The sequence below is a fragment of the Mus caroli genome, chromosome 19 (assembly GCF_900094665.2).
Source record: "Mus caroli chromosome 19, CAROLI_EIJ_v1.1, whole genome shotgun sequence".
NCBI classification, from domain to species: Eukaryota; Metazoa; Chordata; class Mammalia; order Rodentia; family Muridae; genus Mus; species Mus caroli.
Genome location: NC_034588.1, coordinates 43,421,777 through 43,443,608, shown reverse-complemented (window position 1 = coordinate 43,443,608; position 21,832 = coordinate 43,421,777). Strand labels below are relative to the sequence as shown.

The window sequence follows — 21,832 nt, the reverse complement described above, 5'->3', positions numbered from 1 at the left end:
GAGAAAATGCCTTACAGTTGGATCTCATGGAGGCATTTCCTCAACTGAAGCTCCTTTCTCTGTGATAACTCCAGCTGTGTCAAGTTGACACACAACCAGCCAGTACACTTGCAGACAGGAGCATGTTATCCTGTGAGTGGCCCCACCCAGCAGCTGACGCAGACAGATACAGACCCACATGCAAACAGTGGATGGAGCTTTGGGGTCTCTTATGAAGGGATGGGAGGAGGGATTGCCAACCCTGAAGGAACTCCACAGGAAGAACAACAGGGTCAACTAACCTGGACCCTTGGGGCTCTCAGAGTCTGAACCACTAACCAAAAAACATACTTGGGCTGGACCTAGGCCTCTGCCACATATGTAACAGATATGCAGCTTGGTCTTCATGTGGGTCCTGAACAATTGGAGTGGAGCTATCCCAAAAGCTGTTGCCCATACCTGGGATAGGTTCTAGCTGGGCTACCTTGTCTGGCCTCAATAGGAGAGGAAGTGCCTAGCCTTGGAAATATGTGAAGTGCCATGTGGGGGACAGGGGAAAAGGGGGGGGCACCCACTCAGAGAAGAAGAGAAGGGAGGGGGAAGGAATGTGGGAGAGGATGACTGGGAGGGGGCAGTGAGCAGGATGTAAAGTGAATAAGTAAAAAATAATAATAATTAAAATTTTTAAATTAATTAATAAAAAATATCCCTAGAATGGTTTCTGTCAGAGGCAGTAAGTAAGACCAATAGTCTGGCACATGCCTTTAATCCCAGCACAAAGGAGGAAGAAACAGGTCTAGGCTAACCTGGGCTACACAGCTATATAGCAAGTTCCAGGCCAGCCAAATCTAAAAAAAAAGAAAAAGAAAAATTCCAAAATCAAAGTCATGGAAAGCACAATAGTGGGATTCGGGGGCTGTGGGGGCTGTCACAGGCTATCATGTGGACCAGCAAGGAGACATTTAATCATTCAATGGACACGCAGTTCGAATTTTGCAAGATTCAAGAAGTTTTACAAAGGTTGCATAACCTTGTAAAAGCCTTTAACATTCCTGACACGCTCCCATTAAATGGAAAACTTCACGCTACAGATATTTCATCACATTTTTTTTAAAATATTTAAAATGTTTAGATGAACATTTTCATCAGAAACCAGTTGCTAACTGGTTTCTGAGGTCACAGATGTCTGGAGTGGAGCTAGCAGGGGAAGGATCCAGAAGAAAGTGTCTGATTCCTAAACACACGGTCGTTACCTTCTGGGACACTTACACCACTAACCTTTGTGTTAAAGAGCTCTCAAGCCACACCACATGTCAGTAACATTCCCTCAACAACTCCCTCCCTGCGTGCCAGGTCCTCACGGGGGAAGAGGCAGAACAAAAAAGACAGTGAGTGACACACAGTGTTGGGGAGGGACTGGCCTTTGAGGGAAAACCTGACCTAGGAAAGGGAGAGGCCACAATGCTCTCTCAGGCGAGGACATCACAGGGAAAGGCCAAAGGAGCGTGCTGGGGTGTCTGCACTGCTGTGGGAACCGCAGAAAGGCAAGCATGCAGGTGCAAAGAAATAAGGACAGCGCCAGAGGGATCCGAACCTCATGGCCTCAACAACTCTACATTACAGTTCTCTATCTTGGTTATTCTGACACTTAACAAGGGTACTGCCACATTACTGTAAAGACAGGAGGCTCTCCATCATCTTCAACAACGCTATATTCAAGGAGGACATCCTGCCTGAGGCAGTCCTCATGAAACAAAATGAAGGAGACCAACTTAGAAAGTGTGTAATAATCAAGAAAGAGAGAGCCCCTCACTAATTCATCTTAACAGACTAATGAGCTGAGCAATACATACGCACCTGGAATCCCAGCCTTTAGGAGGTAGAGGCAGGAACATCACTAATTCAAGGTCAGCTTGAGTTACATTACAAGCCTTTGTGGCAAAATACAGAAGAAGGAAAAACACATTAATTTAATTTGAAGACAACATGCATTTATGGAGCATAAAAATCATAACAGGCACAATTAAAAGAATTCCAAGGCCTAGATAATAGCAGTGAGAATATAAAAAACAAAAACAAAAGCCCTTTTTACAAGCATTTTAGAAGCAAATCACTAACAAGATTCAAGGGGAAGACAGTATAAATTCATATGTATAACACATTACACAACAGAAGACAGGTCTAACTTAAATCTACCACCTAGAATACTCAATAAAGCTTACAGATTTAAAAAAAAGTCAAAGAAAGCCTTCTAAAGATGGAGAAAGTCCTGAAAGGGAGCCTGGAGGACAACAATGTCAGGAAAGGCCGCCTTAGGAATGAAAGGGGACTTCACCATGCCAGACAGAGGCAAGAGAAGACCAGAGGCACAGAGGGAGCCAAGCTGGAGAGGAGAGTGGTCCACAGCTACTGCCAACCTCAGGGAAGGCGCCAAAGCAGCTAGGAAGGATGACAACCAAGACGCCAGTGACATCACTGGCTAGGACTGTCTGAGGCCAGATTGTTGAGAATGCAAGCTGAAGCCGCATGCAAGGAAAGGAAGTCAGTAGCTAGTTTCCTTCAGAAGTCTTGCAGTAAGAAAGAAAGAAAGAAAGAAAGAAAGAAAGAAAGAAAGAAAGAAAGAAAGAAAGGAAGGAAGAAAGAAAGAAAGGAAGAAAGGAAGGAAGGAAGAAAGAAAAGGTAATGAATGCCTACAGCCCAGAACTCTGCCAGAAACACCTCCACTTCCCTTTGAATGGGTGGTGGGATCAAGTAAGCCTTATGGACATGTTTATAACATTCAGCAGATGGCTGGGGCCTCACGCTGCCAGGCTGGGTGGATGAATGCCGGAAAGGGACATCACCAGCATTTGGGGAAAAGGCAGCAAACCTCACAGCTTCTCTAATAGCTGGCTTGGAGAGTGGCCTGCGGGCAGAGGTCACAGAGAAAGCACGAACCACTGACTTGTTGGATATTTAGCTAATGGGAGCTAAGCCAGCTTAAACCAATTAAGGCTCTTTTGCCAACACGTTTGCTTCAGCCTCTGTCGTCCCTTAACCCATTGTGGATGTGTTGGTCCATCCTCCACATCACAGTCAGCTCCTGCTCCAGAGGGAGGCACAAAGATGCTTCCTTGGAGATATGGGCCAACTGGTGGGCTTCACCATCCGGTAATCTTTTTATCCAAGACCATACAAGATCTTATAAAACTCAACTAATACCTGGTCCTGACCAAAGTTAAAACGTCTTTATATTTTAGTAACCAGTATAAGATAGTCTAGAACCTTCTAAGCACACTTCAGGCACGGGGTTCTAGTCCACAGCTTTTACTCTTCTTTCCTCTTCTTGATCAGTTTTTCAGTGGCAATATCTACAGACAAGCAGATGCACTGGTTCCCAGAATCTCCACGGCTCCCTTCAGGGTAGCAGTGCTCCAGGTGCACATCCAGTCAGCTCTGAACTCTGTCACCAATCTTTCATTTCATCGGAGCTATCGGATCAGAGAGATGTAGTCCAGGCAGCTAAACTCCATTTTGCTCATCTGATAACATGTTTTAAAATAAATTGCAACCCTAGACCCTAATTCTTTATTTCACACACACACAAAGAGCAGAGGGCTTCACTGTGTCTCCCTGGTTTCCTGAAACCTCAGGTCTTCAAGGACATCCTGATGGTGACAGCCTCCAATGCAGAGGGTGATCCAAAGCTCTGGCCTCTGCTCAGTAATCCCCTCTGGACAGAGATTATTCCTGCCCGGCTTTAAATCAAGTGACAATTGTCGCCTGAGGAGAGAGTGTTTGTAGTGTTCTAGCTGTTTTTCTTCTTAATTTCCTGCCATAAAATCTGCTAAAACAGTTCCTAGTCTTGCCTGAGTCTCAGGACCATCTAAACCCCAAACGCCACTCTACAGAGTCTCTGAATCCCGTCAGCACATTGCTTCTATGATCGCAGGCTGGCAAACAGAAAACTGAAGCTACCCACTCTCAAGTAAAGATCGGAAGATGCCCTTCGTCTGTCTTTACTCCATAAGAAAACAGACTCTCTCAGACTACCACTCGCCGAACACAGGCATGAAAGAAAGAACGAAGGGAGGGAGGGAGGGAGGGAGGGAGGGGGGAGGGAGGAAGGAAGGAAGGAAGGAAGGAAGGAAGGAAGGAAGGAAGGAAGGAAGGAAGAAAAGGAAGGGAGGGAGGAACGAAGGGAGGGAGCAAGGGAGGGAGGGAAAAGAAGGCTGGCATATAGCGCTGTGAGCGCTTGCTTGGTGTGCATGAAGCCCTGGAGTTCACTTCAGTACTGAAGAGATTCATTTTTTATTATAGTGATCCAGAAAGCCAAGTGCTCCAGTCACACTGCTGGTGGCAGCATAAAAGGAACTAACTAAAAGCCAGGGCTTCCTCTAACATCTGAAAAACATAATAAAAAGAGAGAGAGAGAGAGAAAATTTTAAAACCCTTGGTCATCTGAAGGCACTGTCAAACAACTTAGACATGAGCTGGATTGCTTTCTGAACTTGTCGCAAATCTCTGGACTGCTGCAAACCACCATGACTATTTGCTCCAGCCAGCCGGTCACACAGCCAGGGCTGGCCTCAGACTTGCTCAGCAGCTCAGGATGATGCTGGACTTCTCATCCCGCTGCCTCTGCCTCTGAGTACAAGAACTGCGGGAACTGCCGCCACGACTGCTTTCCGTGGCGCTGGAGACCAAGCCCAAGGTTGTATGTGTGTTAAGCAAACACTACCAACTGTGCAACAGCCACCCCCACGTGCCAAAAATGTTAAAGAAACATAAAACTCACTGAAATCAAATGTTACGATAGCCCCAAGGAATACAAATGCTGCTAAAAAATATTATAAATGATTCATTTTTATGTGTGTGAGTGTTTGCCTTTATTAGCAGGCCAGAAGACAACATCAAATCACTTAGTGAACTCCAAATGGGAGCTGGGAACAGAACCCAGGCCCTCTGCAAGAGCAGCAGGTACTCTTATCACTGAGCCATCTCTCCAGGTCAAGAAATTCATGCATTTTTTAAAAATGTTTTTCTATTTTAAGAACGACTTGCTAATGAGAAGAAAATTAGTCCCTGGTCACATTATTTTTACAAAAAAGTAAGAGGAAATCAGAAACAGTACTTACATCAATATTGGAAAAATAAAATTAAATATTATCAATTATAATTTTTAATAAGAAAACATTTGTTATCTAATAAGTTCCACAGGTTGCAGAGTACATAATCAATCTACAAAAAAATGCTTGCATTTCTATACGGTATCTATGATGTAACAAATGGAAAATAAATTTAATAAGGAAGTCCATTTGTTGTGGTATAAAAAATTCAAATCCTTGGGAATAAATGTAATAGAAGGAAACTACCAACAGTGCACGGGAGGAGAAGAAAGACCTACAGGAGGAAGAGGGTTCCCGAGCACTGGATGAAGACTCACCATTATCAATATTATGATATTCTCCAAACCGACCTATCGATGCAGTGATGCAGCGCAGCCCCTACCGAAAATCTTACTTTTTAAAATTAGAAATGGACAAGTTGACCCAACAATTGAAAGGTGTATACTTTCCCATTTAAAACCTCATCACAAAGCTACATGAACAAAGAAAGTACGGTGTCAGCGACAGAATATCAGCGAAGGAATTCAAGGCTCAGAAATTAGCCTTCAGTTTTATGGCCCACTGATTTTTTTGACAGGATATCAAAACAACTCAATGGAGAAAGAACAGTCTTTTTCAACAAATGTACTGTGACGAATGGATACCCACACTCAAAGAGAATGAAAATGGACCCTACCTAGCACTGTCTACATTAACTGAGAATGGATTAAAGACCTGAGTATAAGAACTAAAACCGTAAAACTCAAAGAAAGCATAAGCATAAATCTTCATGCCTGTGGATGTGGCCATTGTGGTTTACACATGACACAAAGTATGGCCAAAGGAAAATGACAAATTGGCTTCACTTGCATTACAGACTTTCCTGTTTCAAAGTAAACAGGTAACTCACAGAATGGGATTATATTTGCACACCATATATCTGATAACTGACTAGATTCCCCATATAAAAAGAGCTCTTAAAAGTCAAAAGGAGACAGCTCCACAGTTAAAAGCACACACTGCCCTTGCAGAGGGTGGCTGGGGTTCGGATCCTGGCACCCATGTCAGGCAGCTCACAATACCAGTTAACTCCAGCCCCAGGGGATCTGATGCTGACCCTGATGCCTGAATTCATATGCACACACACATACACACACACACACACACACACACTATCATACAATTTAAAACTATAACTAACTAAATGGGCAAAGGAACTATACAGACATTCCTATATGGTGATGACTTTAAACACAAGAAGAGATGTTCAACATCTTTACAATTACAAAGATGCAAATCAAAGCCATAGGAAATATCACTTCACATTGTCTAGGATGTCAATAAGGACGGAGGGGGGATAATATGAAGATCTGTAGAGACTGGAACCCTTATCCATATAAAAATGGAACAGTCACTTTGGAAAAGAGCTTAATTAACAACTAAGCTAACAGTTGTTAACAACACAAGTTAACTGAGTAACCACTTGACTCCCACACTGTTACTCAAAAGAACTGAAATTCATGGCCATACAAAAACCTGTGCGCCAATGTTCACAGCAGCATTATCCATAAGGCAAAAAGGGCAAACCCCACAAATGCCTATCCACAGAAAAGTGCAAAAACAAGGCGTGTCAAATCCTTGAGATGAGACACTTGACCCTGGAAGTGAGGCACTTACCCACACTGCAGCAGGAATGAACCACGAATAATCATGGCTGAGACAAAGAGACCAGCCCTGAGGCTGCCCTTCATCTGATGTCATGTCCAGAATAGGCTCACCCAGAGACAGCAAACAGATAGCTCTAGCGGGGACTGTGGGAGCAGGAAGTGGGGAGTGACTGCTTCCGGGTGTGGGAATTCTGGGGTGGGGGGGGTTATAAAATGTTTTGAAAGAACGACAGTAATGTTTGTACAACCTTGAAAATACACTAAAATTTACAACAAATACACTAAAATTCACCACTCATATGCTTTAAAGGGGGTAAACTACATTCCAATTTTTTAAAATTTGTAAAAGAACTATTTGTTTCAGCAATAAAATGCTCCGGGGGAAATGAAGTAATATTGAGTTCTTAGCTTGAGCAAAGGTGAGCTTTTCCAAGACCAGGACACATGATGTTCTTAGCAGATCTGAAGTTTTTCCAAGTGTATCATTGTACAAAGTTAACAAGCAGACTCCTGCAAAGGTCAGCTGTGATCCCCTCACTCCTACCCATCAACTACCTTTCCTGTTTCACATTGCCTTCCAGTCGAGGCATGTGCGGAGTTTTACAAGTCTATAATCCTTACGAGTAATCACCCTACATTTCCCACACAGCCTTCAAAATTATCATTAAATGATTGTAATTAGCCGACATCTCTCATTTCCTTAATGTTCCCCTCTTTGCCAGGCCTTCAGGTGTCATTTCACCATTCATAGGGAATGTTACAACATCCGTGAATATCAAGGCCAACATGACTCTTTTCTCTTCTAGAATCACTGAATAAAGATTTCAGAAAAGAAACTGCTAACCCAAAGGCCGGTTTTTAGAATCCTGAAAGCCTCCCCCAAGTGTCCCAGTTACACTTCTCTAAGTGACACAAGCTCACTATATTAACATCGCTGTTTTATACATGTCATGGAATCAATGCAGAAACCGTTTTATCAGAGTAATCTGAGAATTTCCTTTTGTATTAAAGCCTGGGACATTCAGGGGCTCTCAGAGTCCTTGAGAGCTTGCTTTAGACATTTTCATCTTTATTATTCCTTCCTGTCACCTCTAGTTAAAAAGTAATGATTGTAATGTGGGTATTTGTACTTTAGGGAACTTAGAGCATGTAATAAATTGTAGCCAGCTTGTCAAGTTAACAAACATCCTAAACAGGGGGAGCATAGGATTCAAAAGAGGGCTGGTAAGATGGCCAGTGAGTAGAAGGGCTTGCTACCCAGAGAGCTGAGTTGAACCCCAGGGCCCACATGGTAGAAGGAGAGGACCAGCTTCCCTGAGACCTCCACATTACACCAGAGCACACAGACACACTCAAATAATGATAATGCTTTTTTTTTAAAACAACTTTTTTTATAAAAGAGAAAGGTGGGGGGACCTTCACTAATTAGTCTCGTTTAAGATTCAAACATTTAAAACTGCTATAACCCCATGCTATGGTCTCCCTGACGGTCAGATCTCCAGTCTAGACTAAGAACTGCTACCGTGAACTTGCCCATGCAAAATTCATGTTGAAACTTAATCCCCACCATGGGGGTACTGAGAGCTGGGGCCCTCAGAGCCCGCCGGGCCATGAGGGTGGCCTCAAGAATAACTCAGGCCCTTATCGCCAGGCTGGAGGGAACTAACCTAAGGCTCCGTTTTGCCCTGTCACTTTTCTCTCATGTCAGGACAACGTACAAGAGCCTTTACTAGACACCAAATGACCTGTCTGCTCTTAGCCTTCTCAGCCTAGAGAACTGGAAAGATTATTTCAAACTCTCCAGTTTCTGAGATGTTGTTACAGCAGCATGCACTTACTCTGTCCCTGCCACTGCACACAATCACTGATAGAGTACGGTTCTAATAACTAACTGGGCATGACCTCCCAGGACCTGTTAGAAACCATTTTATATTTATTTTCACTTTTTTTTTCTTCTGAGACAAGTCTTGCTATATATCCTAGGCTAGCCTTGAATTCACCATCCTCCCCTTGAGCATCTCAAGCACTGGGATCACCGGTGTGCACCACCCGGCCCCGCTCACTTTAGTTCACTGTGTATCTTGAGTTGGAGAACAGCTCCATTTTCTACTAGGATTAAAGAGCTAAGTAACTATCCAAAGCACATCAAGAGAAGCGCACTCTTCTTCATTAACACATGGCATTCTTTCCAAAGTATGCAAAGTGAAGACAAAACACACTGGTCCAGGTCTGACAGGACATCAGTGTGAAGACAGAGAGCCCAGTCAGTACAATATTTATGATCGTGGCAGCACTGAAACAAAATGGGAAGGCTACGACGAGCAGTCAAGCCGATAGGGCTTCTTTCCTCACCAGGGTCTAGTATGCAATCAATGGCTGAAGCGGGCAGCCTCCTGGTAACACATAGCTGGCTGCTTGTATGGGTTCCCCTAAGCAACTCGGAAGAGTTTTCTGCTGTGTGTGCGCATATCTGATCTCAATGCTCGCCTCGAGGCAGGTATGTGGGTACCACTGGAAATCCCCAGGGCATGCGATTTGACCAGGTCATCAGGTCCATCGCACCAAGCTGCAGAATAAGGAACATGTGATTGACGCCCCATGTAGCGCCAGGTTCAAGTTCCCTTGTCACCAGATGATCTACAACTCGGAGAGGCAGCGCTTTCCTGTTTAATGAATTTGAAGACACAGTAGCTGAGAAGCAGCTTATCGCTGGCGACCAAATATATCTCGAGTTGTGGCCCATGGACGAGGGGCAGACCCTATACCCCTGAAGGCTTGCACTGTGCTGAGTCCCCCTCCCTACCAGTCATGCTTACTAATAAATCTCACATCGAGTCTGCAAATAAATAGCTATGTAAAGGAGGAAAATAAAACCAGGGACATGCTTGGCCCCGCCGTGTCCACCACCACCTAATCTGGCTTAACAATACATGTTCCACGAAGATCGCTTGCTATCGCTTCCCTATCTCCCATTCCAAAGCCAGTTCCACCACTGTGCAACCCCCAGCCCTGATGAATACCTCAACATAATGTTCCGTGAGCAGAAATGAAAAGAGCCAAGAAGCCTCTACCCTGCAGACCTAAATCCAACCTACACTGCTCTAAAAGAAAAACCAGCTAATGAGAAAGTACGTCACTAAACCAAAAGGAGTACTTATATTTAACAATCGGCGGCTTTGTGCAACCTATAGACTGATACCCATGTCCCCAAATAATCTCCCACTGTGACCATAATAAAGTAAAACCTCAATTATCAGCTAAGCTAAAGTAAAACACAACATAAAATCCGATGACACAATCAGACCTATTATCTATGTAACAAAATGCCAGCTGACGATTGTTTGAGTGCAAGATATCTGAAAAATTGACATCAAAGTCGCAAGATAAAAGCCAGTGGCAAGTCTGAGAGCCTGATTTCTCAGTGATACGGCTAACTTTTAACTCTGAATAAGGGGAGAGAGGGAGGGCTGGTCCACTAGTGTGGAAAGAACCCCAGCCCAGAAGCTGGGGATGTGAGTTCTGGTGTGGGGGATGTGCCTAGGTAGTAAGGCGTGGCCCTCCTTTCCCAGACTTACTTTCCTTATTCCAAGGGCTGAGGAACCACGTTTGGCTCTCAGGCTTTCCCTATGAAGGTCCTTGGGGTGGCTTAATAGTGATAGATCCCACAGCCCCTTTCCTAGAGCCTACAGGTCACAAAGACTCTGAGTGAGGCCTAGAGTCTTCCCTTAATAAGTGATCCAGATCAATTTTGTCACCTAGTAAAAACGTCAGCAGACACTGGACTAGAACTGTGCACCTTAGTTAACCTGTGACAAAGTTAATGCATGGCACTACACACACAAAAAATAAGGTCACAGAGCCACTCCTTTTGACACCTGTCATTCTTTAAACATCAATTTTAAAGCATCCTTCCATATTCTAGACAAGTAAAACATTAAATTTGGGAAGGGAAAAAATATTTCCGTATTAAGCTCTTAACATATAATAGGCAAAGACTTACTGGACTATTACAGAAATAGAATTATGTACTTAATGGATTTATTTTTTGAGATAGAGTGTTCATAGCCCAGGCTGGGCTCACTATGTAGCCAAGGATGACCTTGAACTCTTGACCTTTCTGCCTCCACCTCCCAAGCTCTAAGATTACAAATGTGTGCCACCCTGTCCAACTTATATGGCACTGGTGATTGAGCCCTGGGTTTGGTACACTCTAGATAAACACCTTACCAACTGAGTTTTCAATGAAAATTATACGCACACCTTTACATGTGCAACGTTAAAGAAATAAGCAGAAAAGAATCCCACCAAGTCCTAAGCAGCTGTAAACCATGAGTCCTGCAATACTGGAATGCAATTGTTACAGAGAATAGAAGGAAAGAAAGAGACAATAACTGGCTACTACTTCTTCAAAGTCACCGTGGTGTAGATAGCTGGGTGGCTGGAGTCCACAGTCTGTTGATAAGAAGGTAATGACAGGTAAAAGAGGAGCCTGACAGACTTTCTGCACACAGAACAAGTAGCTTTGTGTTGCACTGGGTTGCTCTAGACAGTTTCCTAGAGTTCTCATCATCTACTAATAGGAATTTCTGAGCTAATTTTCTTATTTGATTTATAAGCAACTATAAAACTAATGACTAGTGGAGCCATGAGGAGCAGACTTGAAAAAGATGCCCATTTGCAACCAAATGTTAATATGGCAGCTACAATAAAAACAATAAAATCAAGGCTGAAACAGAAAACAGTCTGATAAATGAGGGTGGAGAGGTGGCTCAGCGGTTAAGGGCATTTGTCGTTTCACAGAACCAGGGTCAGATTCCCAGCACCCACAAGGAGGCTTCCCACCTCCTCAGGCACAAGGTATTTGTGTGGTGCACAGATGTACATGCAGACAAACATATACATATTCATATAACAATAATTAATAATAATAATAATAACAATAAAGCAGCTGTAAAGCAGCCGTGAAAGCAGCATGCTAAGGCAACATAATGCTACCGTTAAATCTGCAAAAGGGATCTCGGTGCTGGATGTGTGTGTAACTCTTGCAAAAAGGTTTTCTTGGTATTATGGTCACACAAGCAAAAGTATCACTATATTACAATATTTAAAAAGAGGGCACCATCACCAAAGCATTGGTTCTAAAAAAACAAGTAGCATTGCTTATAAGCACATATGGAGGCCTCTTCCCCAGTAGGCTCTAAGGCAACATTTTAACAAGAGCCCAAATCACGCTCACTAAGACACAAACACTGGGGGTGAAGAGATGGCTCAGTGGGTAAGGGCCCTTGCTGCTCTTGTAGAGAACCCAGGCCCAGTTCCCAGCACCTGCATGGTGGTTCACGGCCACCCATCACTCCAGGTCCAGCGGAGTTTCTGACTTCCACAAGTACCAAGAGTGAGCATAGTGCCCACACATACTCACACATAAAATAAAATAAATAAATTTAAAGTAATGCCAATAGCAGCATTGCAAGCTAGTATAAGAGACTGATTAAAAGAGTGAGTTTTGGGGCTAGAGGTATAGCTTAGTACATGGAATAAACAAATAACAAACAAACAAACAAACAAACAAACAAAAACCCAGCTAATTCTGATGCCACACAGACATCAGTTAAAACTCCAAATCGGTGAATTACTATGTAACCTTGAAGAAGTTATTCAATCTAAGCCTCAATTGTCGTCATTGGCAAAATAGGGATAACACTCCATTCAGACCTCATGAGAGTTTAACAAGGTTCTTCTCAGAAGGCCCTTCAGCACTGTGCCCGGCAGACAGTAAGTAGAGGCACAGACCCATCTTTATCATCACCACGACGATCGAACTACATAACAGGCATTACTACCTTCCCCCCCCCCGCCCCCAGCAAGGCTACCCAGGAGCTGTAGACGAGGGTTCTCTTTCCAACTCCCCAACCTCCAACCTCCACCACCTCAGAGAAAACTAATCAGACTGATTATCAACAGCAACAAGAAAAGCTTCAACAGAGACCAGCTTAATTCTGCAGGGAATACCCGACGAGATCTGGGTTAATGATCTAACTAGTTTGGAGTTACAGTGGGATTTGGGGAGCCTTGGTTTTGTTCTCTTTCTGCTTTTTAGAAATGGAGATAAGAGGGGGGACGGAAGAAGACAGTTTCCAGAGCACCCACACACCATGCGTTATTTATCACAAACACACAAAACAGATGGTGGCAGGAGCTGATGAGGTGGCTCAACCCACAGGGGTACTCGCTGCCAAGCCTGAGCCCCAAGTTCAACCTGCAGGATGAAAGGAGAGAACCAATGCCCACAAGTTGTCCTCTGATCTCTCTCTCTCTCCCTCTCTCTCTCTCTCTTTCTCTCTCTCTCTCCTCCCCCCACACACACGGGGGGGGGCACATGCACACCTGCACGAGCATGCGTGCACACGAGTGCACAAGTGCACACACACACACACATGAATAAATAAACTTTAAAAATCTTTCAGTTATTTCAGGGAGCTGAGGGTATAACCCACTGGTAAAGGGCTTGCCTACCATGGAGGCCATGAGTTTAATCCCTAATACATTAGAAAAAGTTATATCTAAATTAGAAAATCATGAGAGGAAAAAGAAATCAGGTGAACAATTTTAACTCACACATTAAAAAAGACTAATACCTGGGCAATATTAATACCTGCTTTAAAAAGTACCTGTAAATTTAGCGTACCAAATATAGCATCACTTACAGTATGTAAATGATATATATATATTACTCCAGAATGTGAAGAATATTGTGAAGATCATTGGTATAATGAATACAAAATATAGTTTTCTTTTTTTTTGTCAAAATATATTGCTATCAAAATACAAATGTCATTGATTCAATTTCTCTCTCTTTCTCTCTCTCTCTCTCTCTCTCTCTCTCTCTCTCTCTCTCTGTCTCTCTCTCTCTCTCTGAGTGTTGAATGTGGTTTCATAAACATTTTACTAAAAGGAAAGACCAGGTGGCTACAGAGATGGCTCAGTAGTGAAGCACTCTCCGTTCATGCAGAGGACCTGAGTTTGACTCCCAGCACCCACATGGCTGTTGGCTCCCAACGGCCTGGCAACTCCAATTCCTGGGGATCAGACAGCTCTCCTGACCCCTGAGGGCTCCTGCAAGTACTAGGTGCGCGCGCATATGCTCAGGCGCACACAAAATCACATACAATTAAATAAATAATTTTTAATTAAAAAGAACACAGAATGAATGTAACTAACTATAAAGTTAAATTGACCAAATTCATTTCTCAAAAAAAAAAAAATCAAAGCGAATATTAAAAAGAACAATTATTCCTATTCTTTAGCAAATGGCCATTCTGTTTTTTTTTTTTTTTTAAGACATGGCTTAAATCTCCAGTTTGCCACCAATTAATTTGTCTTTGCTTCTCAGAATGTGTTAGCAGACTGATGTAGCTAGCGGTCCCTTTGCTCTCCTTCTTAACCAAATGCCACACGTCTCCCTGGATAAGAACTAAAGTGTGAGGTGTGCTTTCTCTAGCACTGACCTCCCCGAGTAGCTGGAGCTGCAGGTGCGCCTCATGATGCCTGACTTAGCCTGGTATTAGCAATCTATAAGGCGATATGCAAAACTCTGAAGAACATCAAGAGCAAAGCGCACAATCAACTGTACCAGCACTGGGAACTCAGAGGCATCCTCAAGCCATCTCCCCGTGTCGCAGATGAGGGAACACTAGCTCAACACTCTTAACAAGCAGCTTGGCACTCAACTCATCCCGAAACGCTCTGGAGCTAGAGATACTGGACGGTTTCTTTTTCTCTCCTGCTTTTAAATGCAAATCACTAAGCCCCGAAGCACATTCTGCTCTATTTTTTTTATATGAAAATTACTGCATTGTGGTCCTGTTCCAGAGAGGATGCCATTCATCCAAGAAAAGGGAGTGAGGACAAGCAGGCACCCCATCCAGTGAGCTGTCGCCAGGTACACACGGCCTCTGTTGGGCTAGCGACCCCATTAGTGATCGAAATCCCATGTGAAGAATGAGAATTTGGTTTTCAGGTCATGCGAGGTTACACACACATTGCAATGCTGGTGGTGCAGGCCAAGCACCGGCGAGAAGACTCAGCAACTCCTTGCTTTTCAAACAACACTAACTATTGACTGGAAACTTTCTAAGTCTCACTAGAATAGTACAAGTTGCTATTCACCTATTTATGACAAAATATGACAGACAACACCACAGTGCAAAACTCTGATGTGCTGTGAGTGCCCACATGGCGGACACCCGGCCTTTGCCTCTTCCCGACTAATGCCCTAGAGGCTGGAGCGCTGGAGACATACTTCGTGTTAATGTATCAAGAGACCAAACAAGGTTAAAAGAAGAACACTTTTAAACTGGAAAAAAATATAAAGAAATAAATCATAATTAAGAATGGTATTCATCCCACTGTCACAGGTTCAAGCTTTCTGCCACAACCACACTTGGCTTTAGGGAATTGTACTTGCTGTCAGATAAACAGAAACAGTGAAGAAAGACGGTTAGAGCCTCATAAAAAGTTAACTTACCGCTAATCTTTCCAAGTTATATATTAATAACTAAGTTTGCTTTAAACAAAACAAACCCCCTCTTTTCCAGCCTGAGAAGTTACATCCAAATAATGTGGATGTAACACCCTCAAAGACCTTAATCTACCCTGCGGGATGCCCCAATAGCCAAGAACAAAATCTATCAAAACTGTCAAAAATGGACTTCCAGTCTTTGAGATGTCAGCATGGATGTTTAAGGAAAAAGAAGAAAACAAACAAACAAACAAAAGAGGAGGACTGTACTGAGGTTTTTTTTTTAAGGCTACTTAAATATTTTCCAAATGTCTGTGATCAGATGTAAGCAAGCCAGCCGGTCTGTACTTTCTTTCACCTACAATGAATGAAGTAGATGGCCCCTAGAGGGTCAAGTTTCAAACACTGGAATTACAAAGCCTGTTTTTTTTTGTTTTTTTTTTTTTTTTGATGGTGTGAAAAAGTAATGGCAGTCTTGGGCTTTTAAACCTAGAAGTGCTCACTAGTTCAATCCGTCCCCAAGTCCATGCCATCCTTTCAAATTTGCAATTAAGAAAGGGAGAAATTCCGGTCAACTCTCCTTGGGGGGTTGGTCTGGGGGGTAGAGGGCTCAAGGAGGGAGGAGGACGGAGACAGAGCAAAGCCAATTAAAAAAAAAAAATTAGCAAAATTGCCCACCTTTCTTAAATTCTTCCAGCATAGCGTCCAATTTGGTGTCGTTGAAAACGAAGTGCAAAGGGTGATTGTAAAACTTGGTGATGGTTTTCAAGGGAGTACAGTCATCCGGATCCACGAAGGCCAAGTCTTTGACGAAGAGCAGGTCCACGATGTTGGAACGTTCTCCCTCGAACACTGGGATTCGAGTGTAGCCACTCTCCATGATCTCCGACATGGTGTTGAAGTCCAGGATAGCCTCGCCGGTGATCATGAAGCAGTCCCTGAGGGGAGTCATCACGTCCTCCACCGTCTTGGTGCGGAGCTCCAGCGCCCCTTGGATGATGTTCAGCTCTTCCTTAACGAGGTCGTTATAGGGGTCAGTAACCCGGAGCATCTCCAGCAGTTTTTCCCGGTTATAGACCGTGCCTATCTCCTGGCCCAGGACGCAGTCCAGCAGTTTGCTAACCGGATAAGAAGCGGGGAAGGTCATCATCATGAAAAACTTGGTGAGGAAGATGGTGTTGGCCCCTACCGCCAGGCCATGTCGGGAGCAGATGGCTTGGGGCACGATTTCTCCGAAGATGACGATGCCAATGGTGGAGACCACCACCGCCACAAGGCCTGAGCCGGCAATGTCGTCCAGCAGGATGGTGAGCGTGGTGTTGACCAGTACGTTGCCCAGCAGCAGCGAGCACAGCAGGTAGTTGCCCTGCCTGCGCACCGGCTCGATGCGCTTGGCATAATTCTTCTCTTTCTCCGTGCCGCAATTTTGCACGATGCGCAGCTCCATCGGGTCCAGAGCCATGAGCCCCAGGTTGAGGCCGCTGAACATGCCCGACAGGCAGAGCAGCAGCGAGATGAAGATCACTTGCAGCCAGAAGGGCAGCAAGAACTTCTTCTCCTCGCCCACTATCATCTTGGTGTCCTCACCGTCGTGGTAAATCCAGGTGGTCTCGGCCCACGGAGGAGGCGGGAGTCCGGCCACCCCCGCGCCACCCTTGCCCCCGACGGCGCCACTTGCAGACCCGGAGCCGCCGGCGCCCAGTGCGGGCGTGGAGAGAGACGTGCACAGGTAATAAGACTTGCTCTTCTCCATCTTGCGCAGCGGTTTGATCTCGATCTCGATGATGCCCGATGTGCGGCGATTGAGAATGATGTGGGGCAAGATGATGATGTCTGAGGTGCGGATGCCGCAGCGCTGGGGGCCGCTGTCCGGCTCCGGAGGCGCGGGGCCCCCCAGCCCACGCTCGCCGGGTGTGTGCCGGCGCCGCTCGTGCTCAGTGAAGGCGATGCGGGACCACGTCTCGTTGTTGATGTTCTGCCCGTACACCCGCAGCTTGACCCGGGTCCGCTCGCTCACCCGCAGAGCACCCCCTTCCATGAACGACACGTCGTTCGTATCCTCCAGCCGCAGCCCGATGATCACGGTCTCCTCGTTCTCGCCCGCCGCTGTGCAGCCGCCCGCTCCCCAGCAGCAGCTCAGCAGTAGCAGCGGCAGCAGCCGGCCCGCAGCTGCCTGCAGGACCCCCCGGCCGCGGGCACTGAGGCTGCGGCGCGCCGCCATCTTCCAAGTGGGCAGTGCGGCGGCTGCCTGCCCGCCCGCCATCTTTACTTCGGGTTCACAAGCGCCACAGCCAATCATAGGGTGGCTGCTCCAGCTGAGGCTTCATCCTTTCCCACCCGGCGGCGCGAGCGCAGGCACCGGCGCCCGAGCAGGACTGCAACCGCGCGTTCGCGCCCAGCCCTTAGCTGTCCTTCTCTCTGAATGACACTGATTCGGACTGAGCCAGCTGAGGAACCCCCGGGCTCGAGGGAGGAGGGAGCGGAGGGAGGGGCGTGCTAGCCTCTCCCGCGAGAGGCAGGTCTGCCAGCCAATCAAGAGCGGGTGCCCGCCTTCCCAGCCAGGGGGCTGGAATGGGGGCGTGGTCGCAGTCGGCGTGCCGCACCAATGGCACGGGAGGTGGGCGGGGAGATGAGGGCCACTGTCCTCCTCTGCATGCCAAGTTTCCAACTGAAAGGCGCGTGACTCTTGTGTATGCGCGGGGAGGAGGCGTGGCCATCCCGGACGCAAGAGCCAGTCAAAGATGAGCGCTGTAGGGATGGGGGCGTGGTCTTCCTCCAGGCGACCAATGAAAGGGAGCGGTCCGCGGGTGCGGCGCTCCCTGTGGGGTCTCTGTAGTAGATCCTCGCGCGCGGCTTGGCAGCCCTGCAATACTGCCCTGAGGCGCGAGGCCTCGGGTCCTTGCTGCAGGGACTTGCGGGCTCCACGGGGCTCCGTGTCGCCGCAGAATGGACTGAGCCCTCCTTCCCTGGGAGCACCAGAGTCGAACTGGAGACCGCTTACGATGCACATAGCCTAAAACCAAATCGGGATACTAGTCAAGGCCCCCAGCCCACTACTCCTGCATGCGGCTCCTCTGGAGATTCGCAGTGACAGGGTGGCCCTAGCAACGCCGAGGACCTGCGGTCTCGGTGCCTCTGCGCGCCCTCAGCTGCTCACGATCATGTGGCGCCACCTGCCGGCCCTCACGGACGACCTTTGCTGTTTTCTAGCTCTCAACAAACCTCTCAAAGTGTGGTCAGCTTCCCAAACTGTCATCACAGGGATTCTCCTGTAGTCCTGCTATAATCACAGAATGAGATGGACCCTATTTTTGGTTTTGTTTTGTTTTGTATTTTAACGTGCACCCAGGCAATTTGGGGAAATAGGAAGGGGAGAGCAACCTGAGAAGGCCCAAGAAAGCTTATTACGAAATGCACTGGTCAAACGCTGTTAGCTCCGGAGAAGATACATTGTGGAGCACAGCTCACCAGGACTCTCAAGTCCATTGCATCAGAGTAGACGAGGTAGCACAGTAGCTCCCAAACTGAACTCTCTGCCTCCTAACTGAAGCGCGTTTTTAAAATGTTTTTCCTGATCTTACTTTGTATTCCATAAACACAATACCCCTCCTTTTTTGTGAACACCCACAGTGTTTTTTATAATTTCCAGGACGAGTGATTTCTGGGCTCATTTCAGCGGTATCCTCGAAATTCTCTCTTCTTTTATGCTTGTCCTCATCCATTCCCCTGACCTTCCAGCTAAAGACTTGCCAACTCAGGGCCTGTTGCTCCCATATTTGAGCCCTCCCCTGACTCCTCATCTCTTGACAAAAGCCAGAGCGCTCACATCGCCTATAAGGTTCTGCAAGCTCTGCCCCAACCAGGCTCTGTCATTTTCTCAGTCACTGCCAGGGGGTCTTCCTAGGGTCTTTGCATGTGCCATGTCCTGTGGATGGGACTCAACTTTGTTCAGATGCCAACATAGCCCTGTTTAAAGGCTTTGCTCAAAGCCGCCAGACTCCATCTCTCCCTTATTTTTCTTCAAAGCAAAGATCATTTACTAATACCATGTGTAAATTACTCATTTGGTTGATAATCTGTCCTCTCTAGAATTTTTGTACACTGCTATATCGCCTCACCCTAGAACACCTATAGATATTCAAAACATGATATGGAAAGTGTTAAAGAAATAAAGAAGCCTTTACTTTGATTATTTTAAGTAAATGGTCAACTCTAGTCCTAGCTCTCTGGTGTCTGGGGGATTTTTCCCCTACTTCCTGATACTCATACTGCTATATTGGAAATTTTTCTTTAGATGAAGAAAATGGGATTCTTAGGTCTCGTATGAGCTTACAAGAGTAGTATTTACAGTTTATAAGTTGAGGTCTTTAGATGTCTGACAAAGGTACAGGACAGACACAGGGCTTCTAAGCCAGCTAACTGAAAATGTGAGGACAAAGTGTATTCCAGGCTAAGAGGGAAGACAGTTAGTGGTTCTCGAATATTGAATGCACCATTTGGAGTGGGAGTGCAGAGACAGGAAGAAGTACTTGCCAGCCCTACAGACATTTCCTGTGCAGAGAAAGCAGCAGTCAGGAAAGTGCGGTCTGAGCAATGCTGAAGCAGGCTAGAGGTTCAAGACTTAAGCAAAACAGAAGATCACCTCCCAGCCGACACCACAAACTGAGCCGGGCTTAGATTCACACAGGGGATTGCTGAGCGATCTTTCTCCTCAGTGGTGGATATGAGCTGCTACTCTGCCTGAATACTCAACACACACAAAGCTGTCTAGACACCTGAGCCAATCCATTTTTCCTCCCATTAGAGTTATCCCTTCAGTCTCAGAGGCTCTCTGGGGTTAGAGAGAAGCTGCTGGTGCGGTTTGCAGTGAGTGGCTTCTGGGGCTCCGAAACCTATCCTTCCCGGGATAGAAGGCTATGGGGCTTATAAGAGGCCTCTTCTGAAATGCTGGGGAGGGGAGGGGGTAACACCACAAAACCTCAACTTCTGACCATATTTTAATGCATGAAAGGCCACAGAGGGTCTGAGATTCTTAAGGGGTAGCCAGCGGTGTCTCACCCTCGCTTCGTTTTCTCCTTGCCTGACCTTGAATGAGTCACTCAAGCTAAGCTAAACCTCCTGCAAATATCCTTCTTAACTAAACTTCCCCTCCCAGAGCCCCTCACTAGAAAACAAGGGAGAAGAATGACAGCTCAATTCTCTTCGGACCAGAAGGAAAACCTCCCAGTCTGCGGGTTCAGGAATGAGCTCTGCAGCCAGACCCAAATGTCTCTCCAAGGGGCATGCACTGGATTTTCTAAAAGATTGCAAAAAATTACAAGTGTTTCCCTATACATTTTGTTATCCTAAGGTCTGATTAATAGAGAAGGTTTTTGTTCTGAAATTTGCTGGGTTGTAGAAAAGCATTCGAAGTTAATGCTCTAAGTGGGATTTGGGGTTAGGGGATGGAACCCCAAGGCCTTGGACATATGCTCTGCTGCTGGGGTCCACTCCTGCCAAGAGTGACATCTGAATGCCACTAGAGCACACAGTCTTCTGAGGAAAACCAGAAACTAGGGACACACTGGAATTACTCAGACTTGCCCTTGAATCCACTCTGATGGCCCGGAGGGAATTCTCAGAAGCACGTGGTTAAGTACTGGAACCCTTTTAGGCAAAATGAGAAATTTTCACCGCAGTTCATAAAAATACTCAGTTAGAGGAAAGCCTGAGGCTTGCTTGTTTTCTCAGGAGGCGTTGTGAGCTCTTGTTGGGTCTTTCCCCATTCCCCTCCTTTTTCTAGATATTCTCTGGACGTGGTTACTGAGAAGGAACGGGGAAATGTGGCTTTTTCACAGCTGGGAGAAAAGGTTTCGTGTTGGAGGTTGGTCTGGCGCTGCTGTGTATTCAGTGCTAAATCCTGACCCCCAAGGCCTGATGACTCCCAATGAGCAGATGCTCACATATGCCAAGGATGCTATGTAAACCTTACCCCACAGTTTAAAGCTATTGGTTAAATAAAAAGAGCCATAGCCAATGACTGCGGAGAATAGAGGTGGGCTGGGTTTCAGTTACCGGGCTGGGGGTCACAGGTAGGAACCACGAGGAGAATGAGGAGAAAGAAGGAGACAGGAGACGGAGAAAGAAGAAGGGAAAAAGGCAGAGAGAAGAGGAGGTCTCCATTAGATGTTACGAGCCAGCAGCATGAGGCAGGGTGAAATATCCCCCTGAGGGCAGGCTGATGGAGCAGAAATAACCCAGGGGAGACTCTAACAGCGAATACTCAGGAAGCACAGCTGGGGAATTAACAGTCTCGGGTATAGAAAAATAGATTAGGGGTAATCCCCAGTAACAGTGCTAGAGATGATTGCAAAAGGCCATAGGACTCTGCCTTGATTATTGGGGGGCTGTCCAGGTCATATTGATAAGTGTCCTTACTTAATAAGGTTACTAAGTAACATTTTTTTTTTTAGATGAAGAAGCAAGAGGTTTATTTTCCAGCGTGTCGGGGTCAACCCTCACTCAGTCCCTCGAAACAAGTGATGAGACAATGACCCCAAACGGCTATTACAAGCAGGTTTTTTTTTTTTTTTTTTTTT

General features: G+C 45.9%; 1 protein-coding gene across 3 annotated transcripts in view; it reads right to left on the bottom strand.

Moving 5' to 3' along the window:
* Cnnm2 (cyclin and CBS domain divalent metal cation transport mediator 2) overlaps positions 1 to 17,731 on the bottom strand; it is a 120,418-nt gene extending 102,687 nt beyond the window's left edge. For 2 of the 3 annotated variants that reach the window (XR_003835562.1, XM_021151393.2), the window contains exon 1: positions 15,933 to 17,724. Coding sequence is in view for 2 of the 3 variants with exons in the window: in XM_021151393.2 (XP_021007052.1) it covers positions 15,933 to 17,553 (1,621 nt within the window). In the remaining variant the exon portion in view is untranslated. Of the gene's footprint in view, positions 1 to 15,932 lie in introns of all 3 variants that reach the window. The other variant, XM_021151392.1, reaches the window with a different exon arrangement.
* Positions 17,732 to 21,832: the final 4,101 nt, after the last annotated feature.